Genomic DNA, 25,159 nt, shown 5'->3' with positions numbered 1-25,159 from the left:
TTAGTGCTCTCACCTTTGCAGTGAATGCTGCTCTCTTGCCCTTGGCTGCTGTATCCGCCTGGTAAGTTGCAAACTTTATGTCTTCTCTAAGACCACGAAGCTGTTTCCCAAGTTGCTCATATTGGGCCATCTTTGCCTGGATTCTTGAACCAAAAGTCTCCAGGGATTCCCTTGGCCCCTTGACCCCCCATTGCTGGGGTTCTGAGGAGCCTGAGGTAGAAGCCTTCACTCCACTCCTCTGCCTGGATGTGCTTCTTTTCCCAGAGGAACTTTTGCTGGAAGCCTTGCAGCTCCCAGCTGGGGATGGGGGAGGGGGCCCCACATGGCGATGGGCCCTGGTGGATCATCTCACCCCATCCTGGCTGCTGGCCGTCGAATTTTCCTTTGCACCCCCCGCCGGCCGGGTACGGGGAGTGCAAGATGAAGCCTCCTGGGGCTCCATAGCAGGAAAACCCTCTACCCAGGTATCTGCCACACACCTGGGGAGGGGCGGATGGAAATCACTGCTTCACTGGAAGAGTCTGGAAGTAACAGGAGCTCAGACACACCCAACCTCTCTCCAGAGCTGTACTCACTATTCTGCTGGTGAGGTCACTGTGTACATACATTACATTACTTATCCTGTACTGATCCTGAGTTATATCCTGTAGATCTTTTATTAAAATTTCAAACATAACAATAAAAAAATTACAAAACATAAACATATCATATCCGACAGAACATAATCAATATAACGATCATAAAACCATCACCATAGCATAAAATACAACACCGGTCCACCCCACACTCATTCCTGCACACAAACAAATATATACAATATTTACAAAAGACATATTCCTATAATACCCATTATACCCATACCATACTAATAAACTATATACACTAATATACACTAATACTAAATGTGAATTTCCTGGCCCAGTTGCAATACCAAAAACCCAATACCAGTAATATACCAAAAAAAATAACAACAACAACAATAATAATATATACAAAATAATAAAAACCAACACAAACAAAATAACACCACATTTTTTTTTTTTTTTTTTTTTTTTTTTTTGGGCCCTGAGCTGGTCCCGCATCCCATGCCCCCAGTACATGTTACCAGACGTCCATGAACCAGTCCAGGATTTTCTGTATATATAAAAGTCCCATACAAACCCCCTCCCCCCTTTTTAACCCACCACCCAACCTAAACTAAACCCAAACCCCAGGTGGCATCACACAATATATACAATATATACATTACATAAAATATACACAGACTAACAATATATACAATACATAAGTATACAAATAGACTACAACAATAAATACAATAACAAATACATATAACAATATAAGCCAAACAACAAACCCCTAAAGCTCAAGTTCAGCGCCTGCAAGCCCTATATTACCATAAACCAACTGCTCAAAACAAAAAGACTAATGTGCCAGCATCAGCCCACCACCAGGGGGAGACAACAGGCTAAGGCACTTTAAAGGCAGAGCCCCTCCATAGACGAGAGGCCCTGCCAGCACCCAGCCTCTCGTACTCCAGAGAACGCACCTTCACCAGGTCACTGAGAATGTTCCTAACCACCACATCCACAGGGAGGATTTTACGCTGCGTCGACACTAAACACCGTGCGTTCCACGTGTAGTACCTGACCACTGAGCTGACTAGGAATAAAGTGCACTGGTCCCAGCCTCCAAGGTTTCTGAATGCCCCATAGGCCCATTCCGCATAGGAGAGACTGGCCAGCCGAGGCCAACCAATGGAAGCGCCCACCCTGGTGTAAACCTCTGTGTTAAAGGGACAATGAAGCAGAAAATGCTCCATGCTTTCCAGCATGCCTCCACACTCTTCGCGGGGACATCCCCGGTCATCAGAGCTCCTGCACTTCAGATTGTCCCTCACACACAGTTTCCCATGGAAGCAGCGCCAAGTCAAGTCCCAAAACTTCAAGGGGATCCTGATAGAATTCAAAAGCTCTAAACCCACCTCCAGATCCCGACTTGGGCAGTCCTTGAGCGCCAATGGCCTCTGGAAATGAGAAGACAGGACCCTCTTGTCAAGGAATTTCCTCGACAGAGTCCTAATCTCCCCCATCCCCAGACCCCACCGACGAATAACCTTCAGAACCGGGGTAGCGTAAGCCGGGAGATGCCCGTGTGGTGTGCGAAGATCCTTCACTTGCCCTCCTGTCTCCCATTCCTGGAAGAAAGGCCGAAACCATCCCCTACAGGAGGATACCCACGGAGGAGCCCTCTCTGACCAGAGGTTTGCTATATTGGTCTTAAGAAAGGTATTCACTAGGAACACCACAGGGTTGACCATACACAACCCCCCTAGTCTCCTTGTACGGTAAGTAACCTCCCTCTTCACTAGGTTCAGTCTATTCCCCCATAACATCTGGAAGAACACACTGTAGGCCCGGGTCCAGAGAGGTTCTGGCAACATACATACACTGCCCAGATATATCAACAAAGGGAGCAGGAATGTTTTGATCAGGTTAACCCTTTCCCGGAGGGTCAAAGACCAACCCTTCCACTGATCCACCTTCTGAGCGGCGATCTTAAGCCTGCTGTCCCAGTTTTGTTTGGGGTAATCCCCTTGGCCAAATTCAATGCCGAGAACTTTTGCAGATTCCTGGGGCTCTGGAAGGGCGTCCGGGAGATCAAAACTAGGATCTCCCCCTCCCAGCCAGAGACTCTCACACTTATCCTGGTTGATCTTGGACCCGGATGCCTCCGAGTAGCGGTCCACCTCTGACATCACCCATCTGACCTCCTCTTGTGAGGAGACAAACACAGTGACATCATCAGCATATGCTACCGCCCTCAGAGCCGAATCCGGCACCGCCAGGTCCATTCTCACCCCCGCCAACGGTCCACAATCAATCCTCCTAAGGAAAGGATCAATTGCAAACACGTACAGCAAAGGGCTTAAAGGACAACCCTGACGGACACCAGACCCAACCTCAAAGGAGCGACCAATCCAACCATTCACAAGCGGGAAACTCTCTGCCCCTGCATACAAGGTCTTAAGCCAATCAACAAACCCCCCCGGCAGGCCATATCTCAGAAGAACAGACCAGAGGTACTCATGGTTAACCCGATCAAACGCTTTTGCCTGATCCAAGGACAGCAAGTACCCCTTCCAGTGGCCAGCCCTACCCTGCTCCACAGCCTCCCGGACACCGAGCACAGCACTAAATGTACTGCGGCCCGGAACAGAGCAATGCTGAGCCCCCGAAAGGAGCCGGGGTGCAAACTCCACCAGCCGGTTAAACAGCACTTTTGCCAGAATCTTTCTGTCCGCATTGAGAAGAGCTATGGGACGCCAATTCTCAATGTGGGACGGGTCTTTACCCTTTGACAAGATGATCAGCGCTGACCTCCTCATTGTCTTTGGCAGAGTGCCCGAGGATAGACACTCATTAAAAACCGCAGTCAAGAGGGGAACCAAAGTGTCCTTAAAGGTTTTGTAGAACTCAGATGTTAAGCCATCCGGACCGGGTGACTTCTTGAGGGCAAGCCCATCAATCGCCATCCTGACTTCCTCTTCCCGGATCATCTCTGTCAAAACGTCAAGAGAGGGGTCTACTCCTGGTTCAGGGATGGTTTCAGCCAAGAAAGCTGATACCTTATCTCGATCTAGATCCTTCCTTCCCAAGAGGTGCGAGTAGAAGGATCTGACGACCTCCAGGATCCCTGATCTGGACCTTTTCAAGGATCCCGTACTATCAATCAGTCCTGAGACTATTTTACTATTCACTGACATCTTGCAGTTTCTGTAAGGGTCGGGCGAGCGGTACTTCCCGTAATCCCTCTCAAAAACCAAAGATGCGTGTCTGTCGTACTGGCACTTCATCAGCAAGGACTTCACTCTGGAGATATCCTCTCGGCTACCTCCAGTCGAGACAAGGTTCTCAAGTTTCTTCCTCAGGCCCTGGTACAAACGGTACCTATTTAGGCTTCTGAGGCCCGAGAGCTGGCGGAAGAATCTCGCAACCCTTTCCTTGAAGATCTCCCACCACTCTGACTTACTGCTACAAAGGCCCAGCAATGGTACCTGGCTCTGAAGAAAATCCTCAAAGGAATGTCTTATCTCCGCTTCTTCCAAGAGAGACGAATTCAGCTTCCAATAGCCTCTGCCCATCCGGGGGGTCTCTGTGACATTCAGAGAAAACAAAATTAAACAGTGATCGGAGAACTCCACCTCAACAACAGATACTGCTGAAGAGACGGCTTCCTCCTTCAAATAAAACCTGTCTATCCTAGACCTACAACTACCCCTATGATAGGTGAATCCCGCGTGGCCTGGGGTGTACCGGATGTGGACATCCACCAGGCGAGCCTCACTTGCTATGCTATTAAGGGCGACGCTATCATAAGTCAGCTTGTCTCTGGAACCTCCCCTATCTTGGGGCCTCGTGACAGCATTGAAGTCCCCTCCAAAGACCACCTGCCGACTTGTAAAAGATAGGGCTTGATCCTCATAAAGAGACACTTCCGGTCCCACTTAGACTGTGGGCCGTAGATGTTAATAAGGCGAAGTTCTTGTCCCTTCATGAGGACATCTAAGATCAGGCACCTCCCCATTTCTAACTCGATAACCCGTCGGCATTCAACCGCTGAAGTAAAAAGGACCGCCACTCCGCTATACGGCTCGGCCCCAAGAGACCAGTAGGAGGGCCCATTCCTCCACTCTCTTTTAGCCTTGTAGATAGATGACATATCTGTTAGCCTGGTCTCCTGCAAAAATAAAATATCAGCATTAATATGGGCAAAAAAATCATAGGCCGCAAATCGAGCTGTATCTGACTTAATGCTGGCAACATTAATGGATGCCAGAGTCAACGGAGAGGGTGCCGCCATCGAGGGTGATTGAGTTAGACAGCTTTCTTTTTCCCACCATCCTTCCCATCCACCCCACCACCCTCCTCATCAGATGATGGTTTACCCCTTTTTAGTGAGATGGATGTGTCCATTTTCCCATTATATACATTTTCCTCGTCCCCTGACTCTGGGCCAGTCTCCCCCCCTGAAGACAAAGATTCCCCAGGGAGAGAGGACTCAGCGTCTCCTGTGAGCCCCACCGCAACATCCGGAACCTCCCCCCCCCGCCTCCTCCCCCTCCGAAGAGGAAATGTCGCGGAGGGCTCGGAACCGGTTGGAGAGACCAATCAGAGGGAGATCAGTTGTACCTTCCTTTGGCATCTGGCAGGTGGGAGAAGATATTACATCTCCTCTTTTTTTATTCCTCCGAGTACCCCGCTTTGTTTCTGCCCATCCCCCACTGTCCTCATCCGCGCTCTCACCATGGGAGGACAGTGAGGAGACGGCATCCCCCTCTTTGTGGATCCTCCCAATCTCCTCATCCAGTTCACTATCCCCCAGGGCCTCAGCAGTAAGACTGGCCGCAGGGACAGGATCAGGAGTCACCCCAGTTGGTTGATGCTCCTGTGAGTCCTGAATCTCCCTATCCCTTTGGCGCTTCTTGAGACGCCTCAGTTGGGCAGGCGTCTTCTGCTTACTTTTCTTCCCTGGCCCCTGCACCCCTTCATCCCCGACGGCCATCGCCCCAGCAGAATCCACTTCAAGGCTTACTCCCACCGGGGCAACAACCGCGTTGACAAAGGAACGAGGGCAGCGACTGAATGGGTGACCTAAGTCACCACACAGGTGACACCTAATCTCCGCACAAGATGCAGCGAGATGACCTATTTCCCCACACAGAGTGCACTTCTGCACAGTGCAATTGGCACTAAAATGTGTGGGGTCACCACATCTGTGACAGAGCTTCGGCTGACCCTGGTAGAAGATCTGGATACGATCTCTTCCGAGGAAGGTTGCAGATGGTATATGGGTAACTGTGTTTCCTGAACGCCTCAGTTTGACCATAAACGTCCAGGCCCCTGACCAGATGCCATATTCATCCCTGTTCTTTTTTGGGACCTCCACCACCTCTCCATACCGACCTAGCCACGTCATGATGTCAATACAAGAGAGTGATTCGTTACGGGTTAAAACGGTCACTTTCTTGACATTATTTTGGCGAGACACCGCCTGAATGGCAAAGTCTCGCCAGCCGGGTTCGTTCTTTATCAGCTCATAATTCGACCAGAAGAGCTCAAGCCCCTCCGGCCGAACAAAGCTGATATCAAACTCAGGGGTACCATAAGGATGTATTAAGGCGTAGATGTCAGCTGCCTTAAAGCCCAACTTCAGCAGAAGCTCAACAACTTTAGATCTTGGAGGACATGTATCACTGCCTCTCCATCTCAGCCGGACCACATTCCTACGGAGACCACCTGGCCCGGCTGTAGGGAGGGACCACACATTATCCCCCCCTCTTTCCTCTCGGAAGGCTGAAAGACCATGTCTCTCTATCCAGAAGGATAGATCAACCTCCCTACCCTCTACATTGATCGATCTCTCCCCTCTCCTTAAGGCCCCCAGGAGACGCTGCTGCAAACTGCTCTCCCCAGAGCCAGAGGACGAGGAAGGTGCCCCCCTCCCCCCAGCGGTGACATTTGCGTAGCTGCGTACCGGTGCTGCCACCGCTGGGGGTGCAACTGGACCAGGCCCTACATCCCCACCACTAATCTGCGCCCCTTCACCACCCTCCTCCACATAATCCATACCCAAACCATTGTCACATGTTTTAGCTAATGTGCCCCCCATACCTCCACCCGTGCTACAGCCCAAACCACCATTCAAAGCCCCAGACAGATTATTAACAGATACATTCACTCCTTCATTCACTTTTACATTAACTTTCTCACTCATACTGGCTGGACCGGTGTGTTCTGGTGCAGATTTTGTACCATCAGCATCACTGGGTACCAGAGCTGGAGCCACCACCACAGGACAGGTCACCGGTCCCTTATACAAGGACCGGGAAGCCTGCCTAGCCTGCTTATTAGCGGCCCCAGCCCTGTTTTTATTGGTACCCTCCGCCTCATCAGTACTGGAGTTTCCTGCTCCTGGGCGCCGCTGATCTGGATCAGCGGCGCCAATACAAAATAGGGGTTTAAGTCCAGTCTTTCTGGGAGGCGAAGACATCTTAGCCCCGGCAGCTCCTCCACGACGACACCGCTGCTCCAAAGGAACAGCAGTGCCAACGCTCAGAGCCACCGGAGCTCCCGCAGCCGACTCTGGCACAAAATCGCCCCCCCCTCCCGTTAGGGAGCAACCCAATGTGCCAGAGCCTTTACTGCCCATCGCTGGGCAAATATCACTGTCCGACCTCACAGCCGATACATTGTCTGCTCCACCACTGTTACTGCAAACAGCTATGGAGCTCACCGCCACACTAGACTCCATACTCTCCCCACTCTCCTGCACTGAGTCCACAGCAGAACTCAGGCTGGGCTGAGAAATGGGGTTCACACAGTGAGCTGACCCTGCGGCCAGTCCGGGGGGCTCAGGGAGGGGGGTATATACAAATGTTACCTGCTCCTGGAGCTTGGTCTTCTTTGACTTCTTCTTTTTCCTTCCCCCAGGTGCCTCCTCTGGTAACTCATGTCCAAACGTGAAGTCCTGGAGGCGACCTGGGGACTCCAGGAGCTGGATCTGGGCCATCAGCGCCCCTCCCTGGTGACTGGTGCTACTCTCATCCCCCGAACCGCCAGGGCCGCAGCCAGATGACATTGCCACTTGCCCTGCAGGGAGCCCACTGTATGGGGTGAGATGTTGCAGACCCCCGGGTGGATTTGGCTCAACATTATCGGCCTCCGCAACGTCTCCTTCCTCCTCCACCCGTGGCTGATGCCCCCTCAGCTTTCTTTGCTTCTCCCTCTCCTTTTCTGCAAAGCGATCTTCATTCTGAAGCTTTTCTTTAAATGGCCCGCTGTTCTCCAAAATAAAAGTTTTCCTTTTCTTTAGATTGCTGATGCTGGTTTTAAGCTGTTTAATCCTTGCTGACAGCTCAGCCTTCTGGTGTTTTGACGCAGTTTCCATTAAGGCTTTTGCCTCCTGTACCTCCTCCTGGAGCCTATACAAGCTGCTCCTTGCTTCTTTATATCCCTGAAGTATCTCTGCAACACGGGATCCATAGGTGGTTCCAGGCTCCTGGGCCCTGGGCATTGCCCAATCCTCCTCCACACCTCCATGGGCATTTGGCTTTGCTCCAGGAGGAGTATCACAGTCCATAGTACCTGTAGTACCTTTTGTTGGAGCAGCCTTGCGGCTACTCTTCGTCTCCATGGGCTCAGGAGGTGCTGGAGATACATCGCTGCATCTCCTGGCAGAACGCCTTAACCCAGAGACATCTGGTGCAGTTCCTGATGCTGGTCCCTCTGCAACTGGTCGCTGGCTCCCCCTGCCCCCCGCGGACCTACTTCGGGGGGCAGGTGTTGGGGTTCTCCGCTCCTCGCTCATACCAGGAAACGAACCCTCCTTCTGGGGAAAGGAAGGTCGCTCCTGGGAGAGAGGTGGATCACTCTCAAGGTCGAGCACACCAAACGCTCACAGGAAGCTCAAACAGGAAGATGCTCCCTCTAGTGGCCAGACTCCAGAGCTGTACTCACTACTCTGCTGGTGAGGTCACTGTGTACATACATTACATTACTTATCCTGTACTGATCCTGAGTTATATCCTGTATTATACTCCAGAGCTGTACTCACTATTCTGCTGGTGGGGTCACTGTGTACATACATTACTTATCCTGTACTGATCCTGTGTTGTTCCCCTGTATCTGCCCCATCAGCTAATATTACCCTTTCTGCTTCCTGTATTTCCTATATTTCAGTCTTCACTATATTTTTGTCATTCTCTTCATGTACTCAGATATTAGGAGAAATTTGGTGAGATTATTATTGATGAAAAATGTAATGAGCATGTCTGCCTCTGGCTCTGGTTGCCGTTCCAATGCCTACTGTGCTCAGTTGTAGCATTGCTCATTGTCTTGACGAGGGCTGGGCCAATCAGGAGGCATGGACTACGAGCCAATTGTATACTGCCTTGGCGTCCACATCCTCCTGAGGTGGGCTATAAATACCTTATTTTTCTATCTGCATGTTGGCTGTGATAGAGATATTATTTCCAGCACAAGCTTCTCATTCCTGTGTTTACTATTCTATTCTCCTGACATTTGACTTGTTCCCTAACTACCCCTTTGCTTAGTGATTTGGTACTTGTGTGAATTCTTGGTTCTGACTTTGCCTGCCTGACTTTGATTTGCTGTAATTGGCCGAGACCGACCAGCCAATTACAGCTCAGGCCAGGATATATTAAGTTACAGTGTAGTTTCATATTCCTTGCAGCTGGTCAGCTCCACTCCCCGTCCACCCACCCGCAACTACCAGCTGTTGCAACTACAACTCCCAGCATGTAACGGCTAGTGGGCGGGTGGGAGATCTGGAGCGGGGGGGTGTTGCGAGCGGCGAGGCAAAGATAGGGGGTGGTGAGGGGGACGTTACACACACAGGAGGAGAGCGGCCAGGGTGGGGGTGTTGGCAATAAACAGGGGGCGAGCTCCGCTCCAAGGCCACCCGCCCGCAACTATGTCATCATTGTTAGGGCATGCTGGGAGTTGTAGTCTTGCTACAGCTAGCGGGCGGGTGGCCGGGGAGCAGCTGGTGCCTCCAGCTGTTGCTAAACTACAACTTCCATGATGGGAGTTGTAGTTTAGGAACGGGGTATCTCCAGCTGTTGCTAAACTACAACATCCATGATGGGAGTTGTAGTTTAGACTTGGGCTGCCTCCATCTGTTGCTCAACTACAATTTCCATGATGGGAGTTGTAGTTTAGGAATTGGGTGCCTCCAGCTGTTGCTAAACTACAACTTCCATGATGGGAGTTGTTGTTTAGAAATGGGGTGCCTCCAGCTTTTGCTAAACTACAACTTTCATTATAGGAGTTGCAGTTTAGGAAAGAGGTGCCTCCAGCTGTTGCTAAACTACAACTCCCATGACAGGAGTTGTAGTGTAGAAACAGCGAGACTCCAGCTGTTGCCAAGTTACAACTTTCCTAGACAACTAAAGGCTGTCTGGAAATGATGGGGTTGTAGTTTAGCAACAGCTGGAGGCTCCCTGTTAGGAAACGCTGGTTTATGGGCATTTTCTTTAATGGAGGGCACTATAAATGTACTAGCCTATTTTTCATGGTTTCTTCTTATCATTTCAGATCCGTGTATGCAGACGACTTCTTCAGATTCAGTGGACTACGTCGTTGACCAGCGTTTTTTTTATTTAATATTAATAAAATGGCTAACGAGGGCTTGTGGGGGGTTGTAATAAAGGTTTTTAAAAAGTGTTGTGTTTTTTTTTGTTTTAAATTTACTTTATAGGCTTAGTAGTGGAAGCTGTCTTATAGATGGAATCCATTACTAAGCGAGGGCTTAATGCTAGCCAAAAAAACAGCTAGCTCTAACCCCCAATTATTACCCCAGTACCCACCGCCACAGGGTACCAATAGGCCTGGAGCATCAAAAATGGGGCTCCTGTACCTAGGCAGTAACAGGCTGGTGTTATTTATGCTGGGGAGGGCCAGTAACAATGGTCCTTGCCCACCCTGGTAATGTCAGGCTGTTGCTGTTTAGTTGGTATCTGGCTGAGAATGAAAAAAGGGGGAACCCCACACATTTTTTTTTTTTAATTGTTTAATTATTTATGCAAAAAACATGTGGGGGTTATTCCTATTTTCATTCTCAGCCAGATACCAACCCAACAGGAACAGCCTGATGTTACCAGTATGAGTGAGGACCATTGTTACTGGCCCTCCCCAGCCTAAATAATGCCAGCCTGTTACCTCCTAAGCCCAGGAGCGCCATTTTTTACCCTCCGGGCCTGTTGGTACCACCCCTGTGCCAGTGGGTACCTGGGTAAAAATTGGGGGTTAGTGCTAGCTGTTTTTGTGGCTAGCGCTAAGTCCTGGTTTAGTAATGGATTCTGAGTATAAGGCGGATTCCACAACTAAGCCTGTAAAGTAAATTCAGACAAAAAAAAACAACAACAATTTTTTTACATTTTTATTCCAAAAAACACTCACACACAAGCCCTTGTTAACCCTTTTATTAATATTAAACAAAAAAAAATACACCTCTGGGCATTTATGTAGTCCACCGAATCCGAAGAAGTCCTCTGCATAAACACATCTGAAATAATAAGGAAAAAACACAGAAAATTGGTTAGTACATTTATAGTGCCCTCCCTTAGGGTAAAAGCTCATAAACCAGCTTTTCTTAACAGGGAGCCTCCAGCTGTTGCTAAGCTACAACCCCATCATTTCCAGACAACCTTGGGCTGTCTGGGAAAGATATAAGTTGTAATTTAGCAACAACTGGAGTCTCGCTGTTTCTAAGCTACAACTCCCATTATGAAAAACTGACCCCTCTAATGGAAAAATAAAAAAGTTAGAGGGGTAAGAAGAGGACAATTTTAAACATGCTAATTTTCATATAAATACGGTAGTTATAGTTTTTGAAAAAAGCTAAACAAAATCAAACCTATATAATGGTGTTGTTTCCCAATATTGTCCCACAAATATTATTTTTTTTGTTTTGCCGTAGATCTTGTGGTGAAATTATTAATGTCATTACAAACTAAAATTGGTGGTGCAAAAAACAAGGCTTTATATGTAAGGTGGAAAATTGAAAGCAGGTGAGGAGAAAAAAACGAAAGTGCAAAAAATAGTCCTTGGGCTACATCTAGTATTGCAGCTCACTTTTGAGCTGCAATAACAAATATAGCATATAAGCAAGGGTGGTACTGTTTTTGGAAAACACTTTTTTCTTTTCTTTTTTTTCTTCTAATCTTGGACAACCCTGTTATTTCTCCTTCAGGTTACTGGCTGCCCAGTTACAAACTGGCCACCTCATGGGCAACGGGGCTGCACATCACTGTCGTGCTGGGACATCTGGAAAGCCTGCTGGTGCTTCTGGAACACAACGCTTCCATCAACAGCAGACCGAACGGAAAGACTCCACTACACCTCGCCTGTGAATTGGCCAGTCTGGAGTGCGTCAAAATCCTGATCTGCCATGGCGCAAAGGTCAACATCTTCTCCGTCAGTGGACACGCACCGTTACATTATTGTAAAACTAAGGAGTCTGTGAGTTGCGCCAAGGAGCTCATCTGGAACGGTAAGGGATCCATTATATGTTAGTCTGCTTGCTGTCAGTCAATGAGAACATCTTTATTTACATCCAGAGACTTAAAATCTGTTCTTCCCCTCCCCTACCCTCTTCTACAAGAGCAGGGTCCTCTAACCTCTTCTACAAGAGCAAGATCCTCTATCCTCTTCTACAAGAGCAGGGTCCTCTAACCTCTTCTACAAGAGCAAGATCCTCTATCCTCTTCTACAAGAGCAGGGTCCTCTAACCTCTTCTACAAGAGCAGGGTCCTCTAACCTCTTCTACAAGAGCAGGGTCCTCTAACCTCTTCTACAAGAGCAGGGTCCTCTAACCTCTTCTACAAGAGCAGGGTCCTCTAACCTCTTCTACAAGAGCAAGATCCTCTATCCTCTTCTACAAGAGCAGGGTCCTCTAACCTCTTCTACAAGAGCAGGGTCCTCTAACCTCTTCTACAAGAGCAGGGTCCTCTAACCTCTTCTACAAGATCAGGGTCCTCTAACCTCTTCTACAAGAGCAGGGTCCTCTAACCTCTTCTACAAGAGCAGGGTCCTCTAACCTCTTCTACAAGAGCAGGGTCCTCTAACCTCTTCTACAAGAGCAGGGTCCTCTAACCTCTTCTACAAGAGCAGGATCCTCTAACCTCTTCTACAAGAGCAGGGTCCTCTAACCTTTTCTACAAGAGCAGGATCCTCTAACCTCTTCTACAAGAGCAGGGTCCTCTAACCTCTTCTACAAGAGCAGGGTCCTCTAACCTCTTCTACAAGAGCAGGGTCCTCTAACCTCTTCTACAAGAGCAGGATCCTCTAACCTCTTCTACAAGAGCAGGGTCCTCTAACCTCTTCCACAAGAGCAGGGTCCTCTAACCTCTTCTACAAGAGCAGGGTCCTCTAACCTCTTCTACAAGAGCAGGGTCCTCTAACCTCTTCTACAAGAGCAGGGTCCTCTAACCTCTTCTACAAGAGCAGGATCCTCTAACCTCTTCTACAAGAGCAGGGTCCTCTAACCTCTTCTACAAGAGCAGGATCCTCTCACCTCTTCTACCAGAGCAGGATCCTCTAACCTCTTCTACAAGAGCAGGGTCCTCTAACCTCTTCCACAACAGCAGGGTCCTCTAACCTCTTCTACAAGAGCAGGGTCCTCTAACCTCTTCTACAAGAGCAGGATCCTCTAACCTCTTCTACAAGAGCAGGGTCCTCTAACCTCTTCTACAAGAGCAGGATCCTCTAACCTCTTCTACAAGAGCAGGGTCCTCTAACCTCTTCTACAAGAGCAGGGTCCTCTAACCTCTTCTACAAGAGCAGGATCCTCTAACCTCTTCTACAAGAGCAGGGTTCTCTAACCTTTTCCACAAGAGCAGGGTCCTCTAACCTCTTCTACAAGAGCAGGGTCCTCTAACCTCTTCTACAAGAGCAGGGTCCTCTAACCTCTTCTACAAGAGCAGGGTCCTCTAACCTCTTCTACAAGAGCAGGGTCCTCTAATCTCTTCTACAAGAGCAGGGTCCTCTAACCTCTTCTACAAGAGCAGGGTCCTCTAACCTCTTCCACAAGAGCAGTGTCCTCTAACCTCTTCCACAAGAGCAGGATCCTCTAACCTTGTCTACAAAAGCAGGGTCCTCTAACCTCTTCCACAAGAGCAGTGTCCTCTAACCTCTTCCACAAGAGCAGGATCCTCTAACCTTGTCTACAAAAGCAGGGTCCTCTAACCTCTTCCACAAGAGCAGGGTCCTCTAACCTTGTCTACAAGAGCAGGGTCCTCTAACCTTTTCTACAAGAGCAGGATCTTCTATCCTCTTCTACAAGAGCAGGATTCTCTATCCTCTTCTACAAGAGCAAGGTCCTCTAACCTCTTCTACAAGAGCAGGATTCTCTATCCTCTTCTACAAGAGCAGGATCCTCTAACCTCTTCTACAAGAGCAGGGTCCTCTAACCTCTTCTACAAGAGCAGGATCCTCTAACCTCTTCTACAAGAGCAGGGTCCTCTAACCTCTTCCACAAGAGCAGTGTCCTCTAACCTCTTCCACAAGAGCAGGATCCTTTAACCTTGTCTACAAAAGCAGGGTCCTCTAACCTCTTCCACAAGAGCGGGATCCTCTAACCTTGTCTACAAGAGCAGGGTCCTCTAACCTTTTCTACAAGAGCAGGATCCTCTATCCTCTTCTACAAGAGCAGGATTCTCTATCCTCTTCTACAAGAGCAAGGTCCTCTAACCTCTTCTACAAGAGCAGGATCCTCTCACCTCTTCTACAAGAGCAGGGTCCTCTAACCTCTTCCACAAGAGCAGGGTCCTCTAACCTCTTCTACAAGAGCAGGGTCCTCTAACCTCTTCTACAAGAGCAGGGTCCTCTAACCTCTTCTACAAGAGCAGGGTCCTCTAACCTCTTCTACAAGAGCAGGGTCCTCTAATCTCTTCTACAAGAGCAGGGTCCTCTAACCTCTTCTACAAGAGCAGGGTCCTCTAACCTCTTCCACAAGAGCAGTGTCCTCTAACCTCTTCCACAAGAACAGGATCCTCTAACCTTGTCTACAAAAGCAGGGTCCTCTAACCTCTTCCACAAGAGCAGTGTCCTCTAACCTCTTCCACAAGAGCAGGATCCTCTAACCTTGTCTACAAAAGCAGGGTCCTCTAACCTCTTCCACAAGAGCAGGGTCCTCTAACCTTGTCTACAAGAGCAGGGTCCTCTAACCTTTTCTACAAGAGCAGGATCTTCTATCCTCTTCTACAAGAGCAGGATTCTCTATCCTCTTCTACAAGAGCAAGGTCCTCTAACCTCTTCTACAAGAGCAGGATTCTCTATCCTCTTCTACAAGAGCAGGATCCTCTAACCTCTTCTACAAGAGCAGGGTCCTCTAACCTCTTCTACAAGAGCAGGATCCTCTAACCTCTTCTTCAAGAGCAGGGTCCTCTAACCTCTTCCACAAGAGCAGTGTCCTCTAACCTCTTCCACAAGAGCAGGATCCTTTAACCTTGTCTACAAGAGCAGGGTCCTCTAACCTCTTCCACAAGAGCGGGATCCTCTAACCTTGTCTACAAGAGCAGGGTCCTCTAACCTTTTCTACAAGAGCAGGATCCTCTATCCTCTTCTACAAGAGCAGGATTCTCTATCCTCTTCTACAAGAGCAAGGTCCTCTAACCTCTTCTACAAGAGCAGGATCCTCTCACCTCTTCTACAAGAGCAGGGTCCTCTAACCTCTTCCACAAGAGCAGGGTCCTCTAACCTCTTCTACAAAGCAGGGTCCTCTAACCTCTTCTACAAGAGCAGGGTCCTCTAACCTCTTCTACAAGAGCAGGGTCCTCTAACCTCTTCTACAAGAGCAGGATTCTCTAACCTCTTCTACAAGAGCAGGATCCTCTAACCTCTTCCACAAGAGCAGGGTCCTCTAACCTCTTCTACAAGAGCAGGGTCCTCTAACCTCTTCTACAAGAGCAGGGTCCTCTAACCTCTTCTACAAGAGCAGGGTCCTCTAACCTCTTCTACAAGAGCAGGATCCTCTAACCTCTTCTACAAGAGCAGGGTCCTCTAATCTCTTCTACAAGAGCAGGGTCCTCTAACCTCTTCTACAAGAGCAGGGTCCTCTAACCTCTTCCACAAGAGCAGTGTCCTCTAACCTCTTCCACAAGAGCAGGATCCTCTAACCTTGTCTACAAAAGCAGGGTCCTCTAACCTCTTCCACAAGAGCAGGGTCCTCTAACCTTGTCTACAAGAGCAGGGTCCTCTAACCTTTTCTACAAGAGCAGGATTCTCTATCCTCTTCTACAAGAGCAGGGTCCTCTTACCTCTTCTACAAGAGCAGGATTCTGTATCCTCTTCTACAAGAGCAGGATCCTCTAACCTCTTCCACAAGAGCAGGGTCCTCTAACCTCTTCTACAAGAGCAGGGTCCTCTAACCTCTTCTACAAGAGCAGGGTCCTCTAACCTCTTCTACAAGAGCAGGGTCCTCTAACCTCTTCTACAAGAGCAGGGTCCTCTAACCTCTTCTACAAGAGCAGGATCCTCTAACCTCTTCTACAAGAGCAGGGTCCTCTAATCTCTTCTACAAGAGCAGGGTCCTCTAACCTCTTCTACAAGAGCAGGGTCCTCTAACCTCTTCCACAAGAGCAGTGTCCTCTAACCTCTTCCACAAGAGCAGGATCCTCTAACCTTGTCTACAAAAGCAGGGTCCTCTAACCTCTTCCACAAGAGCAGGGTCCTCTAACCTTGTCTACAAGAGCAGGGTCCTCTAACCTTTTCTACAAGAGCAGGATTCTCTATCCTCTTCTACAAGAGCAGGGTCCTCTTACCTCTTCTACAAGAGCAGGATTCTCTATCCTCTTCTACAAGAGCAGGATTCTCTATCCTCTTCTACAAGAGCAGGATCCTCTAACCTCTTCTACAAGAGCAGGATCCTCTAACCTCTTCTACAAGAGCTGGGTCCTCTAACCTCTTCTACAAGAGCAGGGTCCTCTAACCTCTTCTACAAGAGCAGGGTCCTCTAACCTCTTCCACAAGAGCAGTGTCCTCTAACCTCTTCCACAAGAGCAGGATCCTCTAACCTTGTCTACAAAAGCAAGGTCCTCTAACCTCTTCTACAAGAGCAGGATCCTCTAACCTTGTCTACAAAAGCAGGGTCCTCTAACCTCTTCCACAAGAGCGGGATCCTCTATCCTCTTCTACAAGAGCAGGATTCTCTATCCTCTTCTACAAGAGCAAGGTCCTCTAACCTCTTCTACAAGACCAGGATTCTCTATCCTCTCCTACAAGAGCAGGATTCTCTATCCTCTTCTACAAGAGCAGGATCCTCTATCCTCTTCTACAAGAGTAGGGTCATCTAACCTCTTCTACAAGAGCAGGGTCCTCTATCCTCTTCTACAAGAGCAGGATCCTCTATCCTCTTCTACAAGAGCAGGGTCCTCTAACCTCTTCTACAAGAGCAGGGTCCTCTAACCTCTTCTACAAGAGCAGGATCCTCTAACCTTGTCTACAAGAGCAGGATCCTCTATCCTCTTCTACAAGAGCAGGATCCTCTATCCTCTTCCACAAGAGCAGGGTCATCTTTCCTCTTCTACAAGAGCAGGGTCCTCTAACCTCTTCTACAAGAGCAGGATCCTCTATCCTCTTCTACAAGAGCAGGGTCCTCTATCCTCTTCTACAAAAGTAGGGTCCTCTAACCTCTTCTACAAGAGCAGGGTCCTCTATCCTCTTTTACAAGAGCAGGATCCTCTATCCTCTTCTACAAGAGCAGGATCCTCTATCCTCTTCTACAAGAGCAGGGTCCTCTATCCTCTTCTTCAAGAGCAGGGTCCTCTATCCTCTTCTACAAGAGTAGGGTCCTCTAACCTCTTCTACAAGAGCAGGGTCCTCTATCCTCTTCTACAAGAGCAGGATCCTCTATCCTCTTCTACAAGAGCAGGATCCTCTATCCTCTTCTACAAGAGCAGGGTCCTCTATCCTCTTCTAAAAGAGCAGGGTCCTCTCTACTTTTCTTCTGCAGCAGAATTAGGTCTTTTTTCCTGATGAGGTCTGACTCAAGTCTCTCAGATCTACTTCTGTTGTGCAGATTTATGTCTAGGCAACATCTCCTTTGTCAGCACTTTCTGAGTATTCCAGTAGTCAGTAAAGTGTGATCATTGCCTGGTTTTGCTATTGGTAGGCATACCTACAACTAGGCCACGTGTCTTATACCTAGGTAAAATCCTGTCTTCAATCAAGTCACTGTTCCTGTTTATGTTCCTGTTTCTGCTGTGCTCAAGTTTCTTATCTCCAAGATGGTGTTTTTCCTCTACGCTGGAGAGGAGAAAGCTGAACGAGGATCACTCTCCGATACACTAATCTCTTAATTTGACCTCCTCCGGAGTTTGTTAGTGTTGCTTGGCTACCATGTCACAGGAGGTTTTCCTGCATACTCCCTTCAGGGTATCATGTGGCAGAACCAGAGTTGTGTGAGTAAAGAAAAGTCTACATATTGCACCACAGTAAACCAACCTGTGAAGATCCTGATTAGTAGTTTTAGTAACTTTAGATTGAGAACAAATTGAACTGTGGACATTCACATCTGCATTAGTCATTACATGAACACGTACTAGAAAGCAACTGAAACATTGCTACATTCAGTAACTGCAAAAGAGCCTCAATTAAAGGGACAGTGACCAAATATCCATTCTTCTGGCTTCAATGCTGAAACTTTCCAAGCTGTAGTAAAATAACTGTATTATATTGGATTTGCACAAGAAGTTCAGTAAAGTTGTTAAAGGGGTATTCCACTGGGCAGTGTTCAGAACATTAAGTCCGAACGCTGTGTACGCACTGTGGGGCTCGGACATGCCCCCTTGTGACGTCATGCCCCCTCCCATAGACTTGCATTGAGGGGGCGTTGTGTGGTGTCACGAGGGGGCGTGGCCGACCCCCACAGCGCACACACAGCATTCAAACTAAATATTTCAAATGCTGACCCTTTAATGTAAGCTGGGAACATTGGGTTAGTCACACCACCCTACCCCATGACATATCAGATAAAAGACTACAACTCTCAGCTAGCCTGCACTATTGTCTTTAGTTCTCAAACCTACCACAGTACTTGTAGTGGTGGTAATAGCAGAGCACTCTCCTTCCCAATAGTAGTAGCAGCAGTAATATGGTTTCCTCCTTTCCTCCCCTAATAGAAGAAGCATGGTCCTGTTAAGGCTGGCTGCTGATTAAGCCTTAAAATGTGAGTGACTGTCACTGTATACTGCTGAGTGTCGACACAAGAAATAAACACCAGACAAATTGTTGTTATATATCTCCTTCTCAGCATACTGGCTAAGGAGCTGTCCCAAGGAGTTCTGTGTATTATACGGAAGAACATTGGTTTTTACATTTGACCAAAAGGGGAGGTTAGATGTCACATCAAAATCATCATGTTATTTTTTGATTGGTTATTTGAGTATTGCGTCTGAATATATTAGCATATTAAGCATTCATTTCTTTCTTAGCCATAGGTCACTTATGTTGCCATTTCCCTATTCTACCAGAAAACTCCGGATGTATATGTCCTTCTGCACAGTCTATATTTCTTCAAATGTTTTGTCTCTAACTTCCAACTTCTTTTTTATCTTGCTTCTTTTGGCCTCGTCCCAAGGTCTTCATCTTTATCTCACAAGTAAATAGCAAGCTGATATGTCTGATAAGGAAAATAATGTTTTTCTGCAGCATATTAGCATATATATCTAATATATATATATATATATATATATATATATATCAGTAATCAAGATCATAATGGTCATCCTTATCAGTCCCACTACCATTCACCCTAGCAGTAATAGAGCAGGAACTCTCTTGGTCAGCCAAAAAATTATTATATTGTAAAATAATACATGAATGGGGTACTCCACTGACCAGCATTCGTAAGTAAATGTTCCAAACACTGTTTTCGCGCTGCGGAGGTCGACCACGCCCCTCGTGACATCATGGCCACGCCCCCTCCACAGCATGAAAACAGCGTTCAAAACATTTACTTATGAACGCTGGCCAGGGGAGTACCCCTTTAGGGTTAGTTCACAGATACGCAGATTTGATGCCCAGCATTTGATGCACAGGATTTTCTGCTGCAGAATTCAATGTAAACTAAATGACTGAGCACAGCTTCTAATCTGCAGTTACAAATCCTGCCCATCAAATCTGCGCTGGATCCTGTATGTGTGAACGCACCCTAAAAGAGAGAAAGGAGGGAGATGCATCCTTGGGGTACAAGGAAGGGAAGCTGTAGGGGGCAGAGAAGGACAATGGCCCAAATCTAAAGCTTACACCTAACATTTCAGGTTCCACTACATCCACAGCTTCCTCATTCATTCTCAACTGTTGATTTTAGGTGCAGATGTGAACCTACAAAGTAACAACGACGCCCAGGAGACCCCTCTCCACACAGCCGCCCGGATAGGACTTCCAGAACTTGTAGCCTTCTATGTTAACCATGGGGCAAAAGTGGATAGTGTGAATTCGTACTTGGAAACGCCTCTTGCCACTGCTGCCTATTGGGCATTCAATAGAAAGGAGCAGAAATACAGCACCAAGCACCATCTCATTTGTAGGATGCTGCTCGACTACAAAGCCAACGTCCACTCCCGAGATATCGACCGCAAGTCACCTCTCCACAAGGCGGCATGGAACTGTGACCATATCCTAATGCACATGTTGTTGGAAGCTGGCGCCGAAGCCACCTGTATGGATGATAATGGATGTGCCGCCCAGCAGTATGTCCTAAAAGTCACATCAGTCCGCGCCGCAGGTCAACCGGAAATCTGCTTCCAGCTACTACTAAACCATGGAGCAGCCAGGATTTACCCCCCACAGTTCCATAAGGTGAATCGTCTGTATCCATATTGGACATATTTATATATTTCTATCTTAGTCACTTTTTTTATGAAGGGGCATTCCACTGGCACTGGTTAACGAGGAGTCTCTGTTGGCATTGTCAACGAGGGTGGGCATTGTGCTTCTGCCACTTAATAAGGGGCATTCATCTGCGCTGAATGTGAGGGGAGTTTTGGGCTGGCACTGTTTATAAAAGGACATTCAGCTGTTTATAAAGGGGCATTCTGCTGGCACTGTTTATGGGTGGATGCTATGCTGGCACTGTTTATGAGTGGATGCTATGCTGGCACTGTTTATGTATTGATGCTATGCTGGCACTGTTTATGAGTGGATGCTATGCTGGCACTGTTTATGTATTGATGCTATGCTGGCACTGTTTATGTGTTGATGCTATGCTGGCACTGTTTATGTGTTGATGCTGTGCTGGCACTGTTTATGTGTTGATGCTATGCTGGCACTGTTTATGTGTTGATGCTATGCTGGCACTGTTTATGAGTGGATGCTATGCTGGCACTGTTTATGTGTTGATGCTATGCTGGCACTGTTTATGAGTGGATGCTATGCTGGCACTGTTTATGTCTTGATGCTATGCTGGCACGGTTTATGAGTGGATGCTATGCTGGCACTGTTTATGAGTTGATGCTATGCTGGCACTGTTTATGTATTGATGCTATGCTGGCACTGTTTATGAGTGGGTGCTATGCTGGCACTGTTTATGAGTGGATGCTATGCTGGCACTGTTTATGTATTGATGCTATGCTGGCACTGTTTATGAGTGGATGCTATGCTGGCACTGTTTATGTGTGGATGCTATGCTGGCACTGTTTATGAGTGGATGCTATGCTGGCACTGTTTATGTGTTGATGCTATGCTGGCACTGTTTATGAGTGGATGCTATGCTGGCACTGTTTATGAGTGGATGCTATGCTGGCACTGTTTATGTGTTGATGCTATGCTGGCACTGTTTATGTCTTGATGCTATGCTGGCACTGTTTATGAGTGGATGCTATGCTGGCACTGTTTATGAGTGGATGCTATACTGGCACTGTTTATGTGTTGATGCTATGCTGGCACGGTTTATGTGTTGATGCTATACTGGCACTGTTTATGAGTGGATGCTATGCTGGCACTAATTATGAGTGAATGCTATGTTGGCACTGTTTATGGGTGGATGCTATACTGGCACTGTTTATGAGTGGATGCTATGCTGGCACTAATTATGAGTGAATGCTATGTTGGCACTGTTTATGGGTGGATGCTATGCTGGCACTGTTTATGTCTTGATGCTGTGCTGGCACTGTTTATGAGTGGATGCTATGCTGGCACTGTTTATGAGTTGATGCTATGCTGGCACTGTTTATGAGTGGATGCTATGCTGGCACTGTTTATGTGTTGATGCTATGCTGGCACTGTTTATGAGTGGTTGCTATGCTGGCACTGTTTATGAGTGGATGCTATGCTGGCACTGTTTATGTGTTGATGCTATGCTGACACTATGAGTGGATGCTATGCTGACACTATTTATGAGTGGGCGCTATGCTGGCACTGTTTATGAGTGAATGCTATGCTGGCACTGTTTATGAGTGGATGCTATGCTGGCACTGTTTATGTGTTGATGCTATGCTGGCACTGTTTATGTGTTGATGCTATGGTGGCACTGTTTATGTCTTGATGCTATGCTGGCACTGTTTATGTGTTGATGCTGTGCTGGTACTCTTTATGTGTTGATGCTGTGCTGGTACTCTTTATGTGTTGATGCTGGCACTGTTTATGTGTTGATGCTATGCTGGCACTGTTTATATGTTGATGCTGGCATTGTTTATGAGTTGATGCAATGCTGGCACTGTTTATGTGTTGATGCTATGCTGGCACTGTTTATGTGTTGATGCTATGCTGGCACTGTTTATGTGTTGATGCTATGCTGGTACTGTTTATGGGTTGATGCTGTGCTGGCACTGTTTATGTGTTGATGATATGCTGGCACTGTTTATGTGTTGATGCTATGCTGGCACTGTTTATGTCTTGATGCTATGCTGGCACTGTTTATGTCTTGATGCTATGCTGGCACTGTTTATGTCTTGATGTATGCTGGCACTGTTTATGTGTTGATGCTATGCTGGTACTCTTTATGTGTTGATGCTGGCACTGTTTATGTGTTGATGCTATGCTGGCACTGTTTATGTCTTGATGCTATGCTGGCACTGTTTATGTGTTGATGCTGGCACTGTTTATGAGTGGATGCTATGCTGGCACTGTTTATGTCTTGATGCTATGCTGGCACTGTTTATGTCTTGATGCTATGCTGGCACTGTTTATGTCTTGATGCTATGCTGGCACTGTTTATGAGTTGATGCTATGCTGGCACTGTTTATGAGTGGATGCTATGCTGGCACTGTTTATGTGTTGATGCTATGCTGGCACTGTTTATGAGTGGTTGCTATGCTGGCACTGTTTATGAGTGGATGCTATGCTGGCACTGTTTATGTGTTGATGCTATGCTGACACTATGAGTGGATGCTATGCTGACACTATTCATGAGTGGGCGCTATGCTGGCACTGTTTATGAGTGAATGCTATGCTGGCACTGTTTATGAGTGGATGCTATGCTGGCACTGTTTATGTGTTGATGCTATGCTGGCACTGTTTATGTGTTGATGCTATGGTGGCACTGTTTATGTCTTGATGCTATGCTGGCACTGTTTATGTGTTGATGCTATGCTGGCACTGTTTATGTGTTGATGCTATGGTGGCACTGTTTATGTCTTGATGCTATGCTGGCACTGTTTATGTGTTGATGCTGTGCTGGTACTCTTTATGTGTTGATGCTGTGCTGGTACTCTTTATATGTTGATGCTGGCATTGTTTATGAGTTGATGCAATGCTGGCACTGTTTATGTGTTGATGCTATGCTGGCACTGTTTATGTGTTGATGCTATGCTGGCACTGTTTATGTGTTGATGCTATGCTGGTACTGTTTATGGGTTGATGCTGTGCTGGCACTGTTTATGTGTTGATGCTATGCTGGCACTGTTTATGTGTTGATGATATGCTGGCACTGTTTATGTGTTGATGCTATGCTGGCACTGTTTATGTCTTGATGCTATGCTGGCACTGTTTATGTCTTGATGCTATGCTGGCACTGTTTATGTCTTGATGTATGCTGGCACTGTTTATGTGTTGATGCTATGCTGGTACTCTTTATGTGTTGATGCTGGCACTGTTTATGTGTTGATGCTATGCTGGCACTGTTTATGTCTTGATGCTATGCTGGCACTGTTTATGAATTGATGCTATGCTGGCACTGTTTATGTGTTGATGCTATGCTGGCACTGTTTATGTCTTGATGCTATGCTGGCACTGTTTATGTGTTGATGCTATGCTGGCACTGTTTATGTCTTGATGCTATGCTGGCACGGTTTATGAGTGGATGCTATGCTGGCACTATTTATGTGTTGATGCTATGCTGGCACTGTTTATGTGTTGATGCTATGCTGGCACTGTTTAAGTGTTGATGCTATGCTGGCACTGTTTATGTGTTGATGCTATGCTGGCACTGTTTATGTGTTGATGCTATGCTGGCACTGTTTATGTATTAATGCTATGCTGACACTGTTTATGAGTGGATACTATGCTGACACTGTTTATGTCTTGATGCTATGCTGGCACTGTTTATGTCTTGATGCTATGCTGACACTGTTTATGAGTGGATGCTATGCTGACACTGTTTATGTCTTGATGCTATGCTGACACTGTTTATGAGTGGATGCTATGCTGGCACTGTTTATGAGTTGATGCTATGCTGGCACTGTTTATAAGTTGATGCTATGCTGACACTGTTTATGTCTTGATGCCATGCTGGCACTGTTTATGTGTTGATGCTATGCTGGCACTGTTTATGTGTTGATGCTATGCTGGCACTGTTTATGTGTTGATGCTATGCTGGTACTGTTTATGGGTTGATGCTGTGCTGGCACTGTTTATGTGTTGATGCTATGCTGGCACTGTTTATGTGTTGATGATATGCTGGCACTGTTTATGTGTTGATGCTATGCTGGCACTGTTTATGTCTTGATGCTATGCTGGCACTGTTTATGTCTTGATGCTATGCTGGCACTGTTTATGTCTTGATGTATGCTGGCACTGTTTATGTGTTGATGCTATGCTGGTACTCTTTATGTGTTGATGCTGGCACTGTTTATGTGTTGATGCTATGCTGGCACTGTTTATGTCTTGATGCTATGCTGGCACTGTTTATGAATTGATGCTATGCTGGCACTGTTTATGTGTTGATGCTATGCTGGCACTGTTTATGTCTTGATGCTATGCTGGCACTGTTTATGTGTTGATGCTATGCTGGCACTGTTTATGTCTTGATGCTATGCTGGCACGGTTTATGAGTGGATGCTATGCTGGCACTATTTATGTGTTGATGCTATGCTGGCACTGTTTATGTGTTGATGCTATGCTGGCACTGTTTAAGTGTTGATGCTATGCTGGCACTGTTTATGTGTTGATGCTATGCTGGCACTGTTTATGTGTTGATGCTATGCTGGCACTGTTTATGTATTAATGCTATGCTGACACTGTTTATGAGTGGATACTATGCTGACACTGTTTATGTCTTGATGCTATGCTGGCACTGTTTATGTCTTGATGCTATGCTGACACTGTTTATGAGTGGATGCTATGCTGACACTGTTTATGTCTTGATGCTATGCTGACACTGTTTATGAGTGGATGCTATGCTGGCACTGTTTATGAGT

At 47.1% G+C, this 25,159-nt stretch overlaps 1 protein-coding gene across 2 annotated transcripts in view; it reads left to right on the top strand.

Annotated features, from left to right (window-relative positions):
• LOC130272936 (ankyrin repeat and SOCS box protein 4-like) overlaps positions 1 to 25,159 on the top strand; it is a 56,189-nt gene that overhangs the window by 13,711 nt on the left and 17,319 nt on the right. For both annotated transcript variants that reach the window (XM_056518973.1, XM_056518972.1), the window contains exons 2-3: positions 11,776 to 12,075; positions 19,894 to 20,384. In XM_056518973.1, the coding sequence (XP_056374948.1) occupies positions 11,776 to 12,075; positions 19,894 to 20,384 (791 nt within the window). The remainder of the gene's footprint in view (positions 1 to 11,775; positions 12,076 to 19,893; positions 20,385 to 25,159) is intronic.

Source organism: Hyla sarda, chromosome 5 (genome assembly GCF_029499605.1).
Source record: "Hyla sarda isolate aHylSar1 chromosome 5, aHylSar1.hap1, whole genome shotgun sequence".
Lineage (NCBI taxonomy): Eukaryota > Metazoa > Chordata > Amphibia > Anura > Hylidae > Hyla > Hyla sarda.
Note: the sequence above shows the minus strand (reverse complement) of the source record. Positions and strands in the feature narration are given on the sequence as shown.